The sequence below is a fragment of the Pinus tabuliformis genome, chromosome 5_1 (assembly GCF_031772625.1).
Source record: "Pinus tabuliformis cultivar Carrire ecotype Pingquan chromosome 5_1, CPIR1, whole genome shotgun sequence".
NCBI classification, from domain to species: Eukaryota; Viridiplantae; Streptophyta; class Pinopsida; order Pinales; family Pinaceae; genus Pinus; species Pinus tabuliformis.
This window is the reverse complement of record NC_142305.1, coordinates 747,238,174-747,262,469: the sequence shown is the minus strand read 5'-3', so window position 1 is coordinate 747,262,469 and position 24,296 is coordinate 747,238,174. Positions and strand designations below refer to the sequence as shown.

Below are 24,296 nucleotides of genomic sequence, written 5' to 3'. Positions count from 1 at the left end.
GCTGGTTGATATGATGCTATACAAATGAGTTACCAATCCGAATTCTTCTTATGAGAAATTCTTCAGATTGAGAAAGTACAAGTACCAATATGAATACCTCCCTAGTTAAGGAGATTGTTGAAAAGTGTAACTAGGTTCGGTCTTCATAATGACATGTAATCATAATTTTATGTAATGTGATGTAAAGAAGAAAAATAAATTTATTGTATTGCTTGCTTTATGGTTTTCATGAGCAAGAGATTTTATTTTTGAGTCAAGACTCCCATTGAGAGTCTTTAGGATTTATTTTTCATCTAGTCATAAAATGTTAGAGTCATTGTCATGTAATGAATTCATGTTACATTTTGTAAAAGGTCAATATTGGCTATGTAAAATATCCTCCAAGACCTTGTCGCTTATCCTTTTCAAGTCAACCTACAACGATGGAATAAACTGCAAGAAGTCGACCTAACCACAAGTGATCATTTTGGCCTAAAGGAAATGAGGAAAGGTGTATATATAAGCCACACTCGACCTCAATTAGTACTAGAAAATGAACATACATTCAGTGAAGAAGTGCGAAGAAGAAGGGCTACAAAGAGAAGAACAAAGAAAGGATAGCAAATGAGACTATCCTCTAAGTATCTTTTGAGTATCTTCTGAGTATAGCAAAGGAGACTATCTTCTGGGTATAACGAATGATACTATCTTCTGGGTACAACAAAGAAGAATTTCTTCTGGGGACAACGAAGTATAATTACTTCTGGGAAACGAAGAAGGAAGTTTCTAAGTTTCCTCCGGGGCAAAGAAGAAGGATTCTTCTGGGTGACTGAGATAAAGATCTAGAGGCTGAGTTTCTCTAGAGGAGACCGGTGAAAGCCTAGAGACCGAGATTCTCTAGAGGAAGCCGAGAAGAAGCAGTGTGAAGTGTAGAGACCGAGTTTTCTAGGAGGAGTCGAGGGGAGCAGTTCGAGATCAAGCAGAAAGTCGAGAAAGAGAAGAGGTAGAGCATCAAGGTTAGTGACAAGGTTCTTGGGAGGATACTAGAGTCAAGGGTATGTGTCATGGTCTTGGTACTCGTCAATTGAAGATCTAGAAGAAGAATTTTGATTGGCTTTTCCTCTCAAGAGGTGAGAGGTTTTGGCCTTGGCTGACAAGTCTACATACTGTGTCACTTGTCTTTTATTGTGCATATTGGTAATTGTCTTGATGAAAAGAACATAATAATAACATAAAGAGGAAAAGACTAAAAGCTAAGAAGTAAAAAGTGTATCATAAGAAATTATCAAGTACAGAAATATTTTAAGTACTCATGCCCTAGATTTCTCAACACCTTGGAATATAAGGTTCACATTGTGAAGATTTGCGAGTGTTCTAACTAGAAATAAGTTCCAATATATACAAGTTGAGGAAGAATAAGAAGATTCAAAGGCTACGTGGACTCCATGTAATGGCCAAGCAAAGAAGTTAGGGAAGTGAAGCAAATCTTGCCCCCATTGACCGTAAGATTCACATTATGGAAAATTTGATTGGTGTTGTTATTAAAGTGGAAGTCATAATAGATATAAATAGAGCAAGAGTTAGAGAACAAAATGCTACTTGGACCCAAGCTAGTGGACAATCAAAGAATTGTGGAGAAACGAGTTAATTGTTGCTACAATAGCAAAGCACATTTCTCAAGGTAAGAAAAGAAACTCCTCTCTTGACATTGCAAGGGTTTGATGAGTAGTCATAAACATGACCATCCGAGAGTCTCATAAGAGTAGAAAACCTAGTGATGAGTTTTTTATACGAAAAAAAGTTAGATGAAGTAACTTTTTATGCACTTTGGAGAGGAACCTAGGGGGTTTGCATTGGAGAGGGTCCTCAAAAGGGATCACTAGTCACTACACAAAAGTCTCTTGCAATTTGATTGAATATAGACATCTTTGGATTTTCATCAAGATGGAGCCTTGTGCTAGAGTCCAACTCCAAATATTTAACACATATGTTGAATTTCCATGAGATAAAAAATAAAGATTGTTGAGAGTCCCTCCATTTTGTTGGTAATGTTCTCCATTTGGAAAATAGAATTCTTGTGTGAGACTCTAATTTAGTTTGGATCTTCAAGAAATGAAAAGGATAACTTTTATAAAAGACACTTGTAGAGAAATGGAGAACCTTGTAGTAAATTTGGATTTAATACATCTTAAAGTAAAGGGTAGATTTATTTGGAGAAACAAAAGACTTGGCTTGAGCCATATCGCTAAATGTTTGGGTAGGTTTATTATATAAAACATTGTTCTTTTGGAAATGTTAAAATTTCCATTGAAACCATTCTCTCCATACTTTTGGATGATAAATCCATAAATTTGAAGTTTGAATTGTTTGAAGAGTAGTACTTGCTTCCTTTCAAATTCAATCATTTGTTGTTGTGACACAAGGGAATTATCAATGCCATCCAATGCACTTGGGAAATTCCACTAGAAAGGTCTCCAACATTTGTTGTGGAACAAATGGTTAAATCCATTAATCATAATATTAGAAGATGGTCAAAGCATGAATACAAACACCTAACAAAACACTAGGAAGCGTGGGAGGAAACATTGGGATCTATTTCGAGGAGACTTGAGGATGAAGTCTTAAAGCAACACTAACTTAAGGGAAGTAAGTCACAGTGGGGCTCTCAAAATCCCAAAGAAATGAAAAGAATATTGGTGGTCCAAGTCTTGTAGTCTTTGGATAATGGCTAGTGATAAAGACACCAAGTTATTTCACAATTAAGAACCATCCCGTAGATTCATCCACATCTTAGAAATCACCCTCTTGGATGGAACAACAGTGACAAAGTTCATAGGGTTGATAGAGCAAGCCCATGCCCATTCTATCACATTGAACTTGGAAGGATCTAAACCCCCTCCAAAAGCACAAGAAAAAAATTGTAGATCAATCACATGTTTGGTGACATTCAAGGATAATTAAATGCTAATGTAAGAGATCATGGAAGAGGATTTTATAAAGACAATTTGGTCGATGGTTTCGAACAAGGCCCCTAGACTGTGTAGTGTCTTGCCTCATTTATAAAGAGAAACTTAGAATACCATATAATGGGATTTGTGGAGAATGTTGGAGATGTTAAGAAAAATGCAAATTATGAGTAGTTAACTCCTCTTTTTTGGCCCTTATACCCAAAGAAAAAGATCCCTTCCTTTCTTGATAGGTTTAGGTTGATCTCTCTTTTCGATGTTGCTTACAAGATCCTCATCAAAGCCAAAATGAGTAGGCTAAGTGGTTCCTTTCCAAAATTGTTATGAAAAACAATGTATGTTTGTTAAGGGGACACAATTTGGGGTTAACTGAATCCTTATCTAAGAACTAATCTAATGATAATCAAACTTAACATGCCTAACACGTTTTATTGTGTCAGGTATTAAATCTTCTTTGAATTATAAAATTTATAGCATTATTCAACCTTGTAGAGGACCATAGATCACTTGATCAATGGCCAATCGATACCCTTCTCCAAGGCCTCAAATGGCTTGAGAAAGATAGGTCCTCTATACCCATCTTTCTATATTTTTATGGAAAAGGTCTTGGGGCATGATTTGGGTTAAGGAAGAAGATCCAATGTCCTTTCTAAGTAAATGTCAATTGAGGAATTAAAGCTATAAGCCACACTATTTTCTTGAATATCACTCCTTAGGGAGGGAGCATCCTCCCTATTAACAAAGAAACTGAAATTAATTCTCGTAATATATCTTTTAATTCTTGTAATGTTGTTGGAGGATGAGTCAACAAGGGAAATAGAAAAATCTATGGATGGGACAACCAAAAATGAATCTTGGGGAAGATTGCTTTCCTATTGGAATTCTCCTCTGAGCGGTATTGCTATATTTAAAATAGAGGGGGACCTAGTGGTGTTTGTTCAACAAATTGTTGTCGTTGATGTCGAAGGGCTTATATAATTGATATTAGATATAAATATCCAAGTACATTAAAAAGGGGGTTTGTGAAAGAGGGGAAGTCAAAAAGTGAAATGGTGGTTTCAAGCCCAAGGTTTAAGAATCCCATGGTATTTGGAAAAGTGAAATAAAAAGGGAACTAATTATATAATTAATGAATTGACGTGACTTTTTGAATTAACATGTATTTTCATGAAGAGTTATGATAATTTATAAAATAAGAAAGCATTGGAAGGAAGAGCAAAAATGTAATTCATGGAGTGAACGAGTCATCTTTGACATTTTCACCATAAATTTTTGAGCACATTGAAGAGAGATCGAGGAGAACATTTGGTTAAAATTTCACTTCGTAGTTTGCTATACTTCCAAAAATATATGCTGTGGAATTTAGGGTTCTTGAATGCTTTTGAAATAAGTTTCAAACATGTTAGTTTGGCATTTTCTCTATAACATATTTTCTGTGACATTTCAGATTGTGAAATTTTGAAAATAGAGGTGAGCTCTCTAGGTACATGTAATTGAAATTTCATACATTGATTCGTTATAATTTTCTAAGATATGTCACATGGAATTTAGGGTTTTTGCAATATTACTAGTCTTTAATATACAAATTATAAAATATTTGACAATGTTTTGTAAAATTATTGAAATGCTTAATAAATTTATATAGTTTATATAAAATTTTGGTGGTTTTTCAACAAAAAGAATTATATACCATAGAATTTGGGTAATTAGAAAAAATGTAAGTTGGTTAATCTTTTTTTTTTTTTTTTCTGGGAAAAACATGGAAAATTATCCCATGGGTATTTAGCCCCTAAAATTTTCCATGATGGTATCTGAGTTTCATTGAGTGAAATTTGTAGTATCGTGGCACAACAAGGGAGTTGGTTACATTACCATATGGTACTAAAGTAAAGGTTTCAACATTGAACTTATATGAGACAATATCTAGTGCAATTTTGACAAATTCATGGGTGCATATTTTCAATCTATGTTAAAATTGGGGAAAATGGTAAAATTAGGAGCAAAATCTCCAATTTATGGACAAGATTATGACTTTAATTTCACTCAAGGGCATCAAATTGATAGATAATAGTGTCAATTTGAAGGGTTCATGGTTATATTTAGCCATGAGATGATAAGTCTAGATATACCATAATGACGAAAAAGAAAAAGGATTTTTTGTTTTGTTTTCAAAAATTATAAAATTTTGGAATTTCTTTAATTTTGGGGAGAATTTAATATAAATCATGACATGGACCATATCTATGATGTGGACTGATAAGGTCCATGGTATAAAAAGGCAAAGATCACAGCATGGAGTTTGGTGCATCAATGATCAAGGTCACATTTGATATTGAAATCATCAATCCATATTCATCTTGAATGTGGATGAAGACTTCCAAGTTAAACAAGTTCATATATGAAGAAAATACAAGTCCTCCCAAGAGAAAATATTTAAGTTCACCCATGAAGAAAACTTGAAGTCACTAAAATATTTTGAAGCTGGGTGAAATTTGGTGAATGAAGAATTTTTTTGTTTCTAAAAAAGAATCTAAAATTCTATTAAAATTAAAAAAGTTACAATTTTTTTTGTTGGTTTTACTAAAAGAACAAAATCTAGAGTTTTTCAAAATTCAATGAAGTGAGGAAAAGTTTTGGTTTGCTAAAAATTAATTTCTAAGTTTATTAGAAAAACAAAAATGATTGAATCTAGTGGAGAAACCATTTTGGAGTTTGTTGAAATGCATTTTATAGTTCAGAAAAGTAAAAATAATTAGAATTCATCATAGAATAATTTTTGAGCTCAACAAAGAGACCATTTTGGAGTTCACCAAAGTGCATTTCATAGTTTCATGAAGAAAAAAAAATTGTGAGTTCATCAAAAATTATTTTTTAGGTTTGGTGAAGAAACCATTTTGGAGTTAATTAAAGTGCATTTTGTAGTTTAGTTAAGTAAAAGGAATGTGCATTTTATAGTTTCATGAAGTTAAACAAAATTGTGAGTTCATAAAAAAATAATTTTTGAGTTTGGTGAAGAAACCATTTTGGAGTTAGTTAAAGTGTATTTTGTAGTTTAGTTAAGTAAAAGGAATTTATGAGTTCACTGACGAATAATTTTTTGTTCATTGAAGAAACCATTTTAGATTTACCCAAAGTGCATTTTGTAGTTAAGTGAAATAAAAAGAGTTTTTTAGTTCATCAAAGAGGAATTTATGATTTTGATGAAGAAATCATTTTGGGATTCCTTCAAATATATTTTGTAGGTTAGCAAAGTAAAAATGATTTTAGGAGTTTGTCAAAGTTCATTTTGAAATTCAATGAAGAAAGAATATTTTTTTAATTCAAAGAAATATGAAAACTAAGTCTATTGAGGAGACTATATTACAAATCCTTGAGATGGATTTGCGAATCGTTGGAAAAATAAGGATTTAAGGGTATGTCGACGAAAGAAATTTGGTGACAATTTGATCCAGATGGATATTAGTGGATACCCACCTCTTCCACTGACTCAATGGTTCTCTATCTCCTTGGAAATTTTTCTATGATTTTTTATGTCCAAACATCTGTGGCCATTTTGAGGCCCTAAATGATGATTCTCGGTAATTAGGAAACCTTGGTTGAGTTGAAAGTTGTATTCCTCATATAGTTCTTTCTAATAAACTCTTGTGCACCATAAATGGATATTATGTTAAAATGTTATGCCTCTAGGAAGTTGATGTACCAACTAACCATTTTAGGGCCCATAATGCTTTTGGTGCTTCATCTTCTAGGGTTAGCATTTTAGACCTCTAGGTTTCTTTATTTAAGTTAAAAGGCCAATCTTTCAACCTTTTATAATAACTTTTTTGTGGATGCAAATAACTGTCATCTCTCTCTCTCTCTCTTTCTTTCTCTCTCTCTTTAGAGATAACTAACGTCGTTCTAACCAATTTATATTCTATAGTATTCTTCTATTTCATTTATTAATAGAATTTGGGTTTTTAACATATTATTGTTCTTTCTATTATATTTCCTTGTGTGTGTGTTTCATTTTATTTCTTTCCTTTCATTTCATTCCTTGTACAACCTGGATCAATGGTATCAGAGAAATTTCCTCCTTGTTGTTTCTTGGTGCATGTCCTTGATGAGGTCATCATACAGAGACTTGGATCTCAAGCTAGTTTCACTTAGGAACGATCACTCTCACCAACCCAAGTGGCCTCCCATAGCAGAATAAAAGAAGATAATGAAGTAGGATATCCTATCAAGTTGTTTCTTGATGAAGCACTCACATGACAAAGAAATAAGATGATGGACAATTTTTCTATATCCTTTTGACGATTTATAACAATGACCGAGACACCTTCAATTAGAAGTAATTTTGGAGCTATGACACCCTTCAAGGTACAAGTTAAATTTGATATCCCCTTATTTGAAGTCTAAATAGATGCAAATAATTTGGAGAAATGGTTAAATATGTTAAAGGTATATTACTGTATTAATTTTTTTTTTGACAATGAAAATATCACCTTTGTGCTCTTAGAATCCCTTCTCCAGGTTAAGGATTGGTTGGAAGGTTATTGGGAAAGAAAAAATGAAGATGAACCTATGATAATCAAGGAAGGATCCACTTGGGAAGATTTTTTTGATGCCCTTAAGGAGGAATTCTACTTTGTAGGGAACTATGATGAAAATTTTAAGTGATCGAAAACCATACAATAGGAGATAGACTAGATGGTATTGAAGTACACAAATATTTTCCATACCTTGCAATCCAAGCTAGTAATCAAACAATATAAGTAGCACTTGGATTTGAAGTATTGCACTGGCCTACATAAGTACATCTAAATGGAGATGTATTTCTTAGAAATATCCTTATTGGGAGTTGTTTATTGATATGATATCAAAATGAGCAAAAAATGAAGCAAAGGTGAGTGAGAGTTCCAGTCTGCAAATCCAGCATAATAGAAGCATGTAAAAGGAAACCTAAACCCATAAAATAAGTGACAGAGTAAATACAACCTCAAGACAACCATCCTAAGTCATGGACAAATAAGGGTAATGGGAAGTTGTAAAAGCGCACTAGAAATTGGTGTGAGTTCCCACAAAAACCCCTAGCACGACATTGATGAACGCCACTAGAAACAATTATTGTTGGAAAATATATTGGCCCAATATATTGATGATGTGTCTTGGAGATGAGAAAATAAAATGTCAGATTCACGAGCTTATCCAAAAGGGTCACATTTGACCGAGCTCCTCACTTTGACAAATTCCAATTGTGTTAGTGCAAGAGAATGATGGGACATGGAGAATCTATATTGACTATAAATCCATAAAAAAAATCATTTTCAAGAACACACATGAGATCCATGTTTGATGATATTTTGAATTAGCTTAAGGGTGCTGAATTATTTAGTAAGATTGCTCTGAAGTAAGGCTATCACCAGGTTCCAATTAAAACAATAGTTGTATGGAAGACAAATTTCAAATCTAAAGGACTTTTTTAGTGGCTTGTCATATCCTCTGGCTTGAATAATGCACCAAAAATGTTCATGAGGATGATGGATGATATAATGCAATCATTCACAAACTATTTTGTGGTTATATATACATATGTAATCCTTATCTTTAGTAGAATAAAAGAAAAAACATTTGCAGCACATTCAATAGGTCTTGAGCACACTGTGACAACACAATTTGTATGCCAATGCGGAGAAATGCCCATTGCGCATGTAGAGAATTAAATATTTGGGATACTTTGGATGAACATGGGGTGCATGTAGACCCAACCAAGATCCAAGTCATTTAGGATTGGCCAACCCTGATGAATCTAACAAAGCTTTGTCACTTCTTCAACCTTGATAACTTCTACTGAAGGTTCATTTTAGGGTTATCTTATATCACTTAGCCTTTAATTCAAGTGACCAAGGGTGAACCAATTTTTTTTTTCTATTCTAAGTCACAACATAAAACATTTAAGGATCTAAAATACCAACTTTCCTTTGCAACAGTACTCACCTTTCTAGACCTACAATGACCATTTAAGATCAAGAAAAATGCATTTGATGATGCCATGGTGAAATCCTTTCTCAAAAAGGACATCTAGCGGCCTATCATAGTGAAACACTCATTGATACCATCTGGATATACCGCTCCTATGACAAGGAGATGTACTCCATTGTGCAGGCATGCTGATAGTGGAAGAATTATATTCGAGGGAAGGAGAAAATAATCCACATTGATCATAGGCCTATACAATCCATGTTGACATAGGCAAGTTACAGAATGAATTCCATTAGAAATGGTCCACATACACGCAACAATTACACTTAAACATCAAATTCCAAAAGGGTATCACTAATCATGTTGCATATTGCATCAGTTGGCCCTCGATTGTGCACTAACCATAATTCTTAATTCTTGTGAGAATAATACCTCTAGGTGGCCACAATTATACAATAGAAATTTTTAATTCACTACCACGTACTAGACATTGATAGAAAGTTAACAATTTGTAGACTTCCACCTCCAAGATGCATCCTTGTGCTACCTAGGTCACCTTTTTGTTCCTTTAAGTGAGCATGCCAATATGATATGGGAGGCACATTATTGACGGGTGACAAGTCACTTTTGTGTGGAGAATATAATATAGTACGTGAGAAGTATTTCCATTTTCCAAAGCTTCGACAATATATCCATTGGTTTATCAAATTGTGCACTTCATATGCCATTGCTCAACTAACCATTAAGAAGTAAGGGTTTGTCGATGGTGCTAGATACCACCAACATACAAGGGGTCTCCATGATGTGATCCCAATTAGACCTCACACCATTTGGAGTAGGAGCCCCATCCAGAGTATTGGCCCAACCACCATAACAATAAGGTTCAACTTGGTTTCAATTAATAACATAAGAGATTATATACATAACCCTTGAATATGCAAGTAAGTTGACATTGTGAAACACTAATTGTATATATAAAAAGAGACTTTCACGAGGGGGGAGACAAAAGTGAGCCTATAGAAGGAAGTAATAGTACTAACCTAAGAGAGATAGACAATAAAATAAAGATTCGTTAATTAGCTAGCGAAATATTTCACATAGACACAACAATCATTAAACCACATACAACACAACTTCAACAATATAAGTACCGAGGCCACCGAAATAGTTCAATTTCCTTAGTACACATAAATGAAACATATATAACAAACAAATTAATAATATTCCTAAGTCAGTCACAATACATGCATGAAAATGTGTTGGCTCATTGAGCTTCAATTATAAGGTGAAAATCCAAGTACACAATTACAATCATGAGGCACTAGTTCTAGTAGTGGAACATTAAGCCACTTCTCTCTTCTCTAAAAAATAGTTTTCTCTCCTATGCCAAGTAGAGAAGCCAATATTAGCTCTATAAAGTTTAAGCCTCCAAAAGCCTTTTTCTTGAGTTATGAGGTTGCTTTTATAACAAGAGGAGTGATCTTTCATATCCCATTGAATCTTGGACTACCTTCTTGACTCTTGGACTTCTAATATATCCTTTGGACTTCTAAACAACTCTTGAACTTCTATATGACTTCTGGACTTCTATACAACTCTTTTTTCCATTATATCACTATGTGACACTTCATGTTCCACATATGACTCTTGGACTTCCACACATTACATTTTGTCCTTTTCTTGAGAATGCATCATTACATTTCACATGATGATGTGGAATGACACATGGACACACATTGAATATTATGATGAAAGTTGTACAAGTTACAACTTGACAATGATGACATGGACCTCACGCTGAGGTGGCAATACCAAGATTTCTTCCATGTTGCTTCATCTTGCATTCTTAATGGTAGATTTCATCTATGCTTCATCTTCATGAAGGATCCACTTTGTTGCTTATATTCACCCCCCATAGGGTCTTGGATGCACTTTGGATTCCTCTAAGTCATCATGCAATGTATCTTTTCTGTCCTAGTCTAAGATTGAGGCTTTAAGGTGCGCTTGTGCGCTCAACCAAGAGAGATAGAGAGCTCAAGGGTGCATGACCCAGGTCCAAAGCACAAGGGAAGTCATTCATGGGTTGGAGTGTGCTCATGCACCTAAAGGGACTAAGTAGGGTGCAAGGGTACACAATAAAGGAACGAAGGGGTCAAGCTTCGAGACTTCCGACTGTGCTAGTGTGCTTAAGGGGAACTAGGAGGGTGTAGGGCACACAATCGAAGCAAGAAGGAGAAATCATTCGTTGGTTAAGGGTGTGATCTTGTGCTCAAGGAGGGAACAATTCTATGAATCAAAGGAGTGCGATCAAATGAAGTATTTAGGTTTCAAGACTGTGCCATATGCTCTAAGCGAGGAGGGAAGGATAAAGGCTTCAGGCTTTGTGATTGCACCATGCACTCGTGATTTAGGACTGCACCATATGCTTTTTTTAAAAGACAAAATGTACTTGATTTTATGAAGTATGTCTTGTTGTTTTGAAGTTAAATTCATTGTTATGAAGTGCGCTTCATTGTTTCAAAGTGTGATTTTTTGTTTTGAAGTGCACTTTGTTGTTTTGAAGTGCGCTTTTGTAGGGAGAGAAGGTCCTTGTCCTTTCGAAGTGCGCTCAAATGGTCCTTGTTCTTATGAAGTGCGCTTTTTCAATGAGTGTTTGAAGTGTTCTCATGCCTAGGAGGGTGTAGTTCTCTTCAAGAATTGCTACTTGTTCATATGGAATTCACTTTTCATTGAGGGAGGAAACAAAATGCTAGGCCACTTGTCCTAGGAAGTACTAAATCACTGTGAGAGGGAGGAGACCTTAGAAAAGACTTAGCAAAAAAGTATGGGAGGAAAATATACATCAATGAGGCTCATGAATAAGCTACACTCATCACGTAGTAAGATGGATAATGCCTTTAGAACTTTTAGTGAGCAGGAGGACCAAGAAGAGCTCCAAAAATTGCGAAGTGTGGGACCAACAGAGTAGGAGAAAGAAATGCATCCTAACACGACTCAAACATGGATGAAACACATAAATTACATTAGTAAAAGCCAACAAAATGCATAGGATTCATGAAAAACATTCACATCTTGAAACAACAGCAAAGCAACACCTATTTCTAAGTGAAACATTTGAAACGACACATTACAACACTTAGAACACAAGTTACGAAAAAAGTGTTGACTGAGACCAACAGGGGTGCTAAGATGTAGGAATGTGTCTAGAACATATTATAATGATATGTAAGACCATATTATGTAGAGTAGTATGTCATAATAATGGTTTGCATATTTCTGTGGTGCGGTTTTTGGGATTCTGAATTCGGATATTCCACAGTCTTCATTTTTAATTTGTCTTTTGAACTAATCACTTATGATAATTTCATTTTGATAACAACAACTTCAAGGAAATGAATTCAAAAAAATGTCATGGAATCGATATTCACCACAAGATTAACTAGAATTTTTGGGATTCTGAATTCGGATATTCCACTGTCTTCATTTTTAATTTGTCTACGTTTCGAGTCTAGACCAAGACTCAGCATCAGGACTGATTTACAAAGAAGAGGAGCATGCGCTATGAATATGATTAGGTGAATTGTCAAGATAGGTAGCCGACCAACTCAAAATAAATGATTTCTATTTCAATTCATTATTATTATCTTATTCTTAATAAATTATTAATTTATATAAATTTCTTTATAATACTTAACTTGTTTTAATAATGCTTATTAATGGGATACTGCGTCCATATTTGATTATATTAACCTTTTATGTTTTCATCTTATTGTAATAAGTATAGATTCTTTAATACATTGTCATATATATATATATATATATATATATATATATATTCTAATTAAGTTACAACTATTTATGTTTATAAATTGAATTCATAATATTTTGATTATTGCTTTATATTAGGTTTATGTAAATAGCTTGCTTTTCAACCTAATGTAATAAGTTTGGTTACTTTAATAAATTGACTTTTTATTTTTAGTTTATTCTAATTAAAAATTTTTGTTTAAAGGAGAGGTGTTTAGTAAATAGCTTATCTTAATATTTTTTGGTTGTTGATTAATTTAAGTTTATGTAATTTGCTTGTTACTAGGTTTTTGTTAAAATTATTATGTTTTTAGGTCCTTTATAAATTATTGTAATAAGTTTTTATTTCACAAAATGTTATTATATTTTAATTGATTTTAATAGTTAATTTATAGCGTATTAAACTAACATTTGGATTCTAACGTCATATGCCTATTCTATTAGCTTATTGTTAATGCATTATGAATTGAATCTTAATCATATTTAATATGAAGTCTAGTTTCTATATTGTAAACGTATTCTTTCTTTATAATGCTTCATATTATTTCTATGGTTAGGAGAGGAGATGTTTTGACCTAATGTAGGGTTAATGAAAGGAAGGGATAAAAAAAGGGGGAGAGGGTAAAGATTCTAAGGGGAAGAGCATGATTAAATATATTTAAGAGGAGGGGTGAGTGTGATAAGGGGTTAAATGTGAGGGTAGGGGTAATAGAGGGTGGGAAAGATGAATAATGGTAAGGGTGATGCGAAATAGAGGGCCATTTTAATCAATGGGGGTGAGAAGGGAGATCCAATTTCTGCTCACTTCCAAGCCTCCATCGCTATTGAGGTTATGTGGGTGTTTTATGATCTGAAGTGCCTCACGAACTTTACGCTTAAAATGATATTTTTCATTGGAAATGAATTTTGTGTCTTCCAGGAATATATGGCGGTTTGTCTTTCCTGCATGATGAGCTAAAGCTGAAGAACGAGTTCTATCATTACAGATATCTGCACCATGCTCTTTGAGTATGATCTTGACTGACCTGCCTGTTTCCCCAATATAGTGTTCTCCACAAGAACAATTGATCATATAAACACCTTTCGGTTGGAGTTACTCCTGGTTGTCCTTGACATATTTCATTCTTTGTTTAATAGTCATCATGGGTTTGAATGAAGTTTTGATATCCTTCTTCATGAGAACTTTAGATAGCTTGTCAGTGACTCGAATTACGGAAGGTACGCACTAGTGGTCAGGGGGTTATATGATTTATCTTTTTTGTTACTGGATTTGGGTTTCTGAATGGCTTTGAAGATGTCCTTATTATTGTATCCCAAGCTTGTAAATATTCTTCTTAAGTAGGTAATCTCGTTTTCGGTGTGGATCTCATATGATATTCTACATGCTCTAATGAAGAGGGTTTGAAGAACACCCATTTTTGAGATGGGTGGTGGTGTGAATCAACATGAAGATAATTATCAATGTGCGCCTTCTTTCTAAACACTTTGTGTCCTATGGAACCATCTTTTTTGCTTATGAGGAGGATATCAAGTAATGGGATGCAATTATTCTCCTACACCTCTATTGTAAACTTGGTGTCATCAGACATGCTATTGAGATGGTTTAAAAAGTTTTTAAGGTCATCATCCTCATGAGGCCAATCAACACTGGTGTCGTCCACAAACCTAATCCAAAACTTAGGTTTTAACGGGTAGGCGTCAAGAGACTTCTTTTCAAATTTTTCCATGAAGAGACTGGCTACAATAGGTGAAAGAGGTGATCCCATAGTCACTCGTCAAGTTTGCTCAAATATTTCCCCTTAAAAGGTGAAGAAAGTAGAACAGAGATAGATTTCAGCCAACTTTGCAGTTTGGAGGTCTACCATTTCTTTTACAACTTGGATTGCTTCATATAAGGGAATCTTGGTGAAGAGTTGGACCACATCAAAACTGACAATTTTGTCGCCTGGATCTAGCTTAGCCTGCTTAATGAACTCAACATATTGGTTAGAGTCTTTGATGTAAGAGCTGGTTTTACCAACTAGAGGTGCTAAAGTGCTGACGACATACTTTGCTAATTCATATGTGGGTGCTCTGACAATATTGAATATAGTTCTCAGGGGGACATCTGTTTTATGAATTTTGGGGGTCCCATAAATACGGGGGGTAATTTCATTGTCAGGGGTAAGGCGTTTTTTCAGTTTCTCGTCTAGATTGGCCTCTTTAATGGCTTTTTTGACCCACCTTGTAATTTTAGAGATAGGTTTTTTCTCAAGTTTTTTGTAGCTACCACTGTTAAATAAGTGGTCTTTCATTTTGTTTATGTAATCACCACGACTCATTACAACAATGGCGCCACCTTTGTCAGCCTTTAGAATGACAATGTCATTGTTATTCATCAGACTTCTTAGGGCTTTAAGCTGCTCATGGTTTAGGTTGCTTTTAGGAGGTTTGGATTTCCTTAGGATGAAAATGCACTCTTGTCGAAGAAGCTCTTTTTCTTCATCATTGAGAGCCTTGATTCCATCTTCAAGACTGTAGATAATTTCTTCGTTAGGATTCTTTTTGGGGCTAGGGAAAAATTGAGACCTTTGTTAAGGACCTCAACTTCTTCCTTTTTCAATTTATAGGAGGAAATGTTTCTAACATTTTTCTTGTTAATAGAGGTATTGTGAGAATTGTTTTTTATTGTTTTATTATTAGATCTACTGTTTATATTGTCTATATTATCATTTATATTGTTTCCCATGGTATTACTTCTTATTTTATTATTATATAGCTTATTATTCAATTTATTATGTTCCATCGTATTTAATCCATTAGTGTTATCATCCATATTATAGTATTCTATATTGTTATTTACAACTATGGATATATTCTCTAAACTATTATCTAGGTTAATGTTACTAGAATCTACGTTCAAGTCATTTGAACCTAATAAATTTCGAAATCCCCTATCATTCGTTTTATCATTGTTATTATCATTTATATGTTATATGTAACTGCGTATTCATTGTACGATTCAATTGACGGTTTATTTAGTATTTTCCTATACTTCGCTACAACGTTGTTGTTCTCATTAGTATTACTGTCCAAGCTAGCATACCTGTTGTTCGATTCATTAGACAAAAATTTATGCATGCTCCGGTTAGGGTTGGACTCACCTTCGGCGCTGCGCAATGATTACGTCCCACGTGCTTCCTGCTTGCTATTGGAATCATTCGAGCTTGACTCAGAGTCAGCTTTTGAGCTGCATAGTGCCTTCGTTCTGTGTGCATCTAGCTTGCCATTGGACATGCCATGTCTTATAATCCTCTGTGTGTGTTTCTTCACTGTTTCCTTTATTTCCATTGAGTCTTATTTGCGGTTGCATATGCTACATCGCTCTTCTAGATTCTGTAGCTTCCTGTTATGTCTTGTTTGAACCATGTGACCCTCCTTGTTTGCCTTTAGCATCGTAGAGGCATCAATAACCATCCAAAGGTCCTCCCGGATAGCTGTTGCTAGTTTTAAGTGAGTTTTAAAGGTTATTGTAGATAATCTCCCTAAATAAAATCTGATCCCGCGTATCTCCAGGTGAATTAAGGATTTACTGAGCCGGTTGAATGTCTTGTGGTTTTGCTGGTTGTGTAATCTGTGTTTAATGCAGGCAAAGGGCGGGGTTATATTGGAATCATGGAAATGCTTGAGGAAGTATAGGTTAGATTCCTTTCTTTGTATCTTAACCCTTGTCTTTTCGAGATCACTGATATCTTTCTAGGTTTCCCTTCCGTACAAGGTCAAAATAATGGTTTCCAGATTTCTGTGGTGCAATTTTTGGGATTCTGAATTCGAATATTCCATAGCCTTCATTTTTAATTTGTCTTTTGAACTAATCACTTATGATAGTTTCATTATGACAACAACAACTTCAAGGAAATGAATTCACAAAAATATCATGGAATCAATATTCACCACAAGATTAACTAGAATTTTTGGGATTCTGAATTCAGATATTCCACAGTGTTCATTTTTAATTTATCTATGTTTCGATTCTAGACCAAGACACATCATCAGGACTGACTTACAAAGAAGAGGAGCGTGAGCTATGAATATTATTAGGTGAGTTGTCAAGATAGCTCAAGATAAATGATTTCTATTTCAATTCATTATTATTATCTTATTGTTAATAAATTATTAATTTATATAAATTTCTTTATAATACTTAACTTGTTTTAATAATGCTTATTAATGGGATATTGCATCCATATTTGATTATATTTACCTTTTATGTTTTCATCTTATTGTAATAAGTTTAGATTCTTTAATTCAATGTCTTATATATATATATATATATATATATATATATATATATATATATATATATATTTATTCTAATTAAGTTACAATTATTTATGTTTATAAATTGCTTTTCATAATATTTTGATTATTGATTAATATTAGGTTTATGTTTATAACTTGCTTTTCAACCTAATGTAATAAGTTTGGTTAATTTAATAAATTGCCTTTTTATTTTTAGTTTATTCTAATTAAAATTTTTGTTTAAAGGAGAGGTTCTTAATATTTTTTGGTTATTCATTAATTTAAGTTTATATAATTTTCTTTTACTAGGTTTTTGTTAAAATCATTATGTTTTTAGGTCCTTTATAAGTTATTGTAATAAGTTTTTATTTCGCAAAATTTTATTATATTTTAATTAATTTTAATAGTTAATTTATAGGGTATTATACTAACATTTGGATTCTAACATCATATGTCTATTGCTATTAGCTTATTGCTAATGTATTATGAATTGAATATTAATCATATTTAATATGAAGTCTAGTTTCTATATTGGACACGTATTCTTTCTTTATAATGCTTCATATTATTTCTATGGTTAGGAAAGGAGATGGTTTGACCTAATGTAGGGTTAATGAAAGGAAGGGATCAAAAAAAGGGGGAAAGAGTTAAGATTCTAAGGGGAAGAGCATGATTAAATATATTTAAGAGGAGGGGTTAGTGTGATAAGGGGTTAATTGTGAGGGGTATGGGGAATAGAGGGCGGGAAAGGTGAAGAATGGTAAGGGTGATGCGAAATGGAGGGCCATTTTAATCAATGGGGGTGAGAAAGGAGAACCAATTTCTGCTCACTTCCAAGCCTCCATCCCTATTGAGGTTATGCGGGTGTTTAATGATCTCAAGTGCCTCACGAACTTTATGCTTAAAATGATGTTTTTCATTGGCAATGACTTTTGTGTCTTCCAGGCATATATGGTGGTTTGTCTTGCCTGCATGCTCAACTAAATCTGAAGAATGAGTTTTCTCATTACAGATATCTGCACCATGATCTTTGAGCTTGATCTTGACTGACCTGCCTGTTTCCCCAATATAATGTTCCCGACAAGAACAACTGATCATATAAACACCTTTCTGCTGGAGTTGCTCCTGGTTGTCCTTGAAAAATTTCATTCTTTGTTTAATAGTCATCATGGGTTTGAATGAAGTTTTGATATCTATCTTCATGAGAACTTTAGCTAGCTTGTAAGTGACTCCACGAATATATGGAAGGTACGCACTAGTGGTCGGGGGGTTATATGATTTATCTTTTTTCTTATCGAATTTGGCTTTCTGAATGGCCTTCAAGACATACTTATTATTGTATCCCAAGCTTGTAAATATTCTTCTTAAGTAGGTAATCTCCTCTTCAGTGTGGATCTCATCTGATATTCTACATGCTCTAGTGAAGAGGGTTTGAAGAACACCCATTTTTTGAGTTGGGTGGTGGTGTGAATTAGCATGAAGATAATTATCAATGTGCACCTTCTTTCTGAACACTTTGTGTCGTATGGAACCATCTTTGTTTCTTATGAGGAGGATATGAAGGAATGGGATTCAATTATTCTCCTCAACCTCCATTGTAAACTTGAAGTCACCGGACATGCTATGGAGATGGTTTAAAAAGTTTTTAAGCTCATCATCCCCATGAGGCCAATCAATATTGGTGTCATCCACAAACCTAATGCAAAACTTAGGTTTTAATGGGTAGGTGTCAAGAGCCTTATTTTCAAAAATTTCCATGAAGATATTGGCTACAATAGGCGAAAGAGGTGATCCCATAGCCACTCCTGAAGTTTTCTCAAATAACTCCCCTTGGAAGGTGAAGAAAGTAGAACGGAGACAGATTTCTGCCAACTTTGCAGTTTGGGGGTCTGCCACTTCTTTTACAACTTGGATTGCTTCATCTAAGGGAATCTTGGTGAAGAGCTGGACCACATCAAAACTGACAATTTTGTCACCCAGATATAGCTTAGCTTGCATAACGAACTCAACTTATTGGTTAGAGTCTTTGATGTAAGAGCTGGTTTTACCAACTAGAGGTGCTAAAGTGCCGGTGACATACTTTGCTAATTCATATGTGGGTGCTCCGATAGTATTGAATATAGGTCTCAGGGGGACATATGTTTTATTAATTTTGGAGGCCCCATAAATACGGGGGGTAATTTTACTGTCAGGGGTAAGGTGTTTTTTCAGTTTCTTGTTTAGATTGGCCTCTTTAATGGCTTTTTTGACCAACCTTGTAATTTTAGAGATGGGGTTTTTCTCAAGTTTTTTGTAGGTACCACTTTTTTTTTTTTTTTTTTTTTTCTCTGGAGAAAAAAACGAACTTTTTATTATTATAAAAAGTTACATATACATTCCACTACTTCCTTTGCTGTTATAGCTGTGTGAGCCTGCATAATATAGTTCAAAAGCCTGATCTTTCCTCTTTGTGAGAGGAAGAAACAGTTCCCAAAAAAACTGCTGATATTCTTTCTGATTGCTGGAGTCTATCCTCCTTTGTCATGGACTAAACCCCCTAGACAAAAAAGATACATACAAAAACGATACATACATATATATCATAAACAGAAGCATGATACCATATTTCTATATCTGCTGTTTTTTAACAAAAAACAAAATTTAGATTTTGCAGATCAGCCGAGGGTCATGTTATAAGTTTTGAACATATGGAGGCTGGTCCGAAATCTGGTCCTGCCCGTTGATTTCTTCCACTATTCTCCAGCTGCCCAGAACTTGTTGAATACCGTCTTTAGAAAGCTTGTCTGCCATATCATTTCGTTCCCTGTAAATATGATGAATGGAAAAAGAATTAAAAGATAATTTCAGCTGCTGAATTTCTTCTAAGAGAGGCTTCAAAACATAATTTTGACATCTGCTATGACCATTTATCCATTTTATAACATTTAATGAGTCCCCAAAGATCTGAACTGTGAGGGTATTTCGGTGTATCAGCCAACATAAAAGGAACTTGAGGGCGGATAGTTCTGCATAGTTGTTCGATCCATTCCCCAAACCTATGGAAGCTTTTAGAGAATGTCTGTTGTTTAAGTGGATAATAATGCCTGCTCCCGCTTTATTGTTCTGGGAGGCTCCGTCAAAATAAGCCCAAGGCACTCCCTCCTTAATTTGCTCCTCTTCCACTTTCCATGGTTCCTTCTCTTCCTCTGAGTCCGGAATGTTTGTATATATAGATAAGCAGTGAACGACAATTAATTCTGCCTCAGAATGTTGCTCCTTAAAGATATTTCTATTCCTGGCAATCCAAATACCCCAACAGATGATAGGAGGCAGGTTTCTTAATTTTCTTACTGATATTTGGTTCCACCATTTGTGCCATGCTTCAACAATAAGAGATCCATCCCAGGAAATAGACATTTGAATATGCTTGGCCACCTCCGACCAAACTTTTTTGGCTAAGGGACAACCAATGAACAGATGATCCATAGTTTCTGAATCATTTTTGCATAATGAGCACCTTCCCGGCCCTTGTTTGAATCTGGCTTGGAGAGTATCCCATGTTGGGACTATCCTTTTTAGAATGCACCAGAAAAACAGTTTTGCTTTGGCTGGGCACTTTAGCTTCCATATCGATTTCGCCCACCATTCTGGTTCTTCCCAACCTTTTGTGGACATGAGAAACTTATATCCGAATTTTGGCGAATAACTTCCGGAGTCAGCATGAGCCCAAATCAGCTGATCTGGTCTTTCTTTGAGTCTTACATTCGACCTGGAGAGTTCTTGCTTGAAAATCTCCCACGCATTCCACCAGCGGGGGTGAATATCCAATTCTTCTCCTGACTTCCATGCTTGACCCCATATAGTCGAGAATCCTACTTTCTCCACCTGGTTTAAGAACAAGAAACCTTTGGAGGCAAGGTGTCTTATCAGACCAGGAGATAGAGCATAATTCTCGTTGCAGCCTACCCAAGGGTCTCTTCCAATTCGAACATTTTCACCGTTTCCAATCTGCCAGGACAGTCCTTGTTCAATGATTTTGAATGCATCAATGGTCGCTTTCCATATAATTGACACCTTCCCACCTTTTTTATCAGGATTTATGATCCAGTCTTCTAGGGGGGATGGATCAATATATTTTCGCTTTACTATTTTTGTCCAGAGATTTTCTAGCATAATAATTCTCCACCCTGATTTTGCTGCCAAGGAGGCTGTAAACGCATTTATGTCTTTTATTCCCCATCCTCCCCATTCTTTAGGTCTTGCCACCTTGTCCCATGCAATCCAAGGTAACACATAATCCTCCTTTGTTCCAGCCCATAGGAATCTGCTGCAAATTCTTCTTATTTTTTCCAGGACTCCTTTTGGAACCCATGTCAGTGCAACCCAATATACAGGTATTGCCAGAAGGACAGATTTTATTAAGGTTAGCCTTCCTGCTCTGGAGAGCCATCTATAACTCCAATGTGAGATTCTGGCTTCGATTTTTGCTACCAACCAGGACCGGTCCTGCTTTCTATAGTTGTCTGGCTTCAGCCAAAACCCCAAGTATTTGAAAGGGTCCCCAAGCTTTGTTGTCTCAAGAGGAAGAACAATCGTTAGCTGGTTTATCTCCTGCCTATTTAGTCCATCAATTATGAGTTGTGATTTCCTGAAGTTTACTTGCATTCCTGATGCTTTCATAAACAACTCAAGGATCTCCTTTATCTGTTTGAACTCATTCCAGCTTCCATTACTAAAAAGGAGAACATCGTCTACAAACAGGAGGTGAGTGATATAGAGGTTAGCCGCCACCTCCAGCCCTTTTATTGTTCCTTCTCTCTTGGCTTTTAACAACAGCTGACTCAGCCCTTCTGCTACTAGAAGAAACAACAAAGGGGACAGAGGGCACCCTTGCCTTAGTCCCCTTTGCCCTTTGAAGAAGGGAGAGGCAGCCCCATTGATGAGCACCGCGAAGCTGACACTGGTGATACATCCCATAACCCAATTGATAAGGTCAATTTTAAAACCCAGATGGGTTAACAACATCCGGATGTAGGTCCAACTGACTCTGTCATATGCTTTTGATAGATCAAGTTTCACCACAACACCTTTCTTTTTCATCATCTTCACATTATGGATTGTTTCCTGGGCCACTCCAATAGCTTCGTGAATTTGGTGCCCGTCCAGAAAACCAAACTGTTCGCTTGAGATACATCTGGACAAGATTGGTTTTAACCGAGCTGCAATTGTTTTTGCTATGATCTTATACACACTGTTGCATAATGAAATGGGCCTGAAATCTTCAAAGGACTCAGGTTCATCTTTTTTGGGTATAAGAGCAATAAAAGTAGTGTTGAAGGGCGCATATACCTGACCTTTCCTTCTGGATTCCTCAACCACTTCGGTAAGTTCAGGTCCAATCTGCTCAAAGAAGTGCTGAAAAAAATCTATTGGCCATCCATTAGGCCCAGGGCTTTTATCTTTTGCCATGGATTTTATTACATTCTCCACTTCCTCAGCAGTGACTTCCCCTTGTAAGCCTTCCACTTCTTCCTCTTCCACATAGCGGGGAAAACTTTGGGCAGTTCTGATAACCTCCGCTAGTGTGGTCCCTCTCTGTTCTGTAAAGAGGCTTTGAAAGTGATTTTTCCCCATTGATGAGAGCGATTCAAAGGTGTTTGCCTCTCTGCCTTCTACATCTTTTAATTTCCAGATAGTATTCATCACCTTTCTACCTTTTGCAAAGTTATGAAAGAATTTTGTATTTTCATCTCCGGCCAACAACCATGTCGCCCTGCTTTTCTGCCTCCATTCTTCTTCTCTATCTAAGAGGATTTTGCTTCTCTGCTTTTCTAACAACAGGATCCTGTCCTTCGCTTCCTGGGATTCATATCCGATTGAGTCAGGTTTTTCTAGAACCCTTAGTTCCTTGTCGATGCTGCTTAAAGCTTCGTTTTGCTCCTGCTTCCTTTTTTTTTGCCCATTCTATTGTGGCCTTTTTCATCCTTTTCAGGTTTTCCATGAACAGAAAGCTCTTGTCTTCCATTGCTTCCCTGTTTGGATGTTGCCAGGTTTCATTGAAAAGCTTCCTGAAGGATTCCTCCTGCAGCCAAGCGGCATTGAATTTAAAAGGACTTGCAGGCTTTAATGGAGGTTTGGATATTTCAAGCAGAATAGGGAAATGATCCGAGTTCCCTCCCTCTCCTATCCATTGCCTGAACATCGGGATTCTGGAAGCAAGATCCTCACTTAAAAGAAATCTATCAAGTCTTTTGGCAACCCGGGCTTCACCAATTCTCCGGTTCCTCCAAGTAGGCTTTAGTTTTAGCAGATTTGCATCAATCAGCTTATGCGAGGAGAGGGAGTTTTGGAAGAAGTTCGATAAGGGATCTTCCCTTGCTGAGGGTCCCCAGGCTTCTGCCCTTCCAATGGAGAAATTCAGATCTCCTCCTAACACTAGATTTTGGGTCTGCAAAATGGCTTTTGCCAGGAAACGATTCCAGAACACAACCCTCTCCTGGCAGGGCCCATATAAGTTTATGATGGACAGAGGATCATCAAAATCAGGTGTTAAGACCTCCATCCCCAAGCCATGTGGGAAGCCCCATGAGTTTACCAGCTTCACTTTCCCTTCTCTGAATCCTACAGCCACTCCTCCAGAATGACCATGGGCATCCAAAGCTTGAAACTGCCATCCCGGAAACAGGGACTTTAAGGAAGTCACTACTTCTGAGCTTGGCCCAAGAGTTTCCTGCAGCATGAGAAAGTCGGGATTGTATCGCTGCATCAACTCTTTCAAAGCCAGTTTTTTGGGTTTACTGGCTAAACCCCTACAGTTCCATGAAAGGCAAATCATTTTGAACCCCCCTCACAGGGTTTCGCCGCTCTAAGCACCCCGGTAATAGACATCTGTTTTCCATCATCCATATCATATTTTGCTTTTGTTTGTGCTTTTGATAAAAAAGACTTCCGCCCCCTTGACTTCTTAGAGGTCTGGGGAATCTCCATACCTATGCCCCCGATAGGTCCTTCCGCCGCTGGTCTTTTATCAAGGGAGCGAAGATTATAATGGCACTCAGAGGTTGGAACAGGGGGTTTGGGATCATTTTTGCTGGAAGATAATGAGGACCCTTCACAGTTCAGATCAATTTTGGGTATTGATGTAGTAATGGTTTCAATCCCTTCCTGATCTATAATAGAATGCATATGCGAATTTGATCTTATGCATGTCTCAATTTCTTTGATTGGAGAAAGCAAAGAAGGAGGGTTAAAAACTAGATGCGTACCCTTTGAACCTTCCTGAGCTTCTATTGTTGCTGCTTGATTTGTTATGCTCAGATC

At 35.8% G+C, this 24,296-nt stretch overlaps 3 protein-coding genes across 3 annotated transcripts; all 3 read right to left on the bottom strand.

Annotated features, from left to right (window-relative positions):
* Positions 1–17,786: 17,786 nt before the first annotated feature.
* LOC149167106 (uncharacterized) lies at positions 17,787–18,443 on the bottom strand. The gene has a single exon (XM_089430365.1). The coding sequence runs from the start codon at positions 18,441–18,443 to the stop codon at positions 17,787–17,789; it is 657 nt and encodes a 218-aa protein (XP_089286491.1).
* A 126-nt stretch (positions 18,444–18,569) lies between these two features.
* Positions 18,570–18,995, bottom strand: LOC149167105 (uncharacterized). Its single transcript, XM_089430363.1, has one exon. The coding sequence runs from the start codon at positions 18,993–18,995 to the stop codon at positions 18,570–18,572; it is 426 nt and encodes a 141-aa protein (XP_089286489.1).
* A 3,862-nt stretch (positions 18,996–22,857) lies between these two features.
* On the bottom strand, positions 22,858–23,811 carry LOC149167104 (uncharacterized). Its single transcript, XM_089430362.1, has one exon. It carries the CDS (start codon positions 23,809–23,811, stop codon positions 22,858–22,860), a length of 954 nt encoding a protein of 317 aa, XP_089286488.1.
* Between the last annotated feature and the right edge of the window lie 485 nt (positions 23,812–24,296).

Coding starts and splice junctions, on each gene's coding strand:
- LOC149167106 (XM_089430365.1), bottom strand. CDS start 18,443: ATGGGTGTTCTTCAAACCCTCTTCACTAGAGCATGTAGAATATCAGAT.
- LOC149167105 (XM_089430363.1), bottom strand. CDS start 18,995: ATGCAAGCTAAGCTATATCTGGGTGACAAAATTGTCAGTTTTGATGTG.
- LOC149167104 (XM_089430362.1), bottom strand. CDS start 23,811: ATGATTTGCCTTTCATGGAACTGTAGGGGTTTAGCCAGTAAACCCAAA.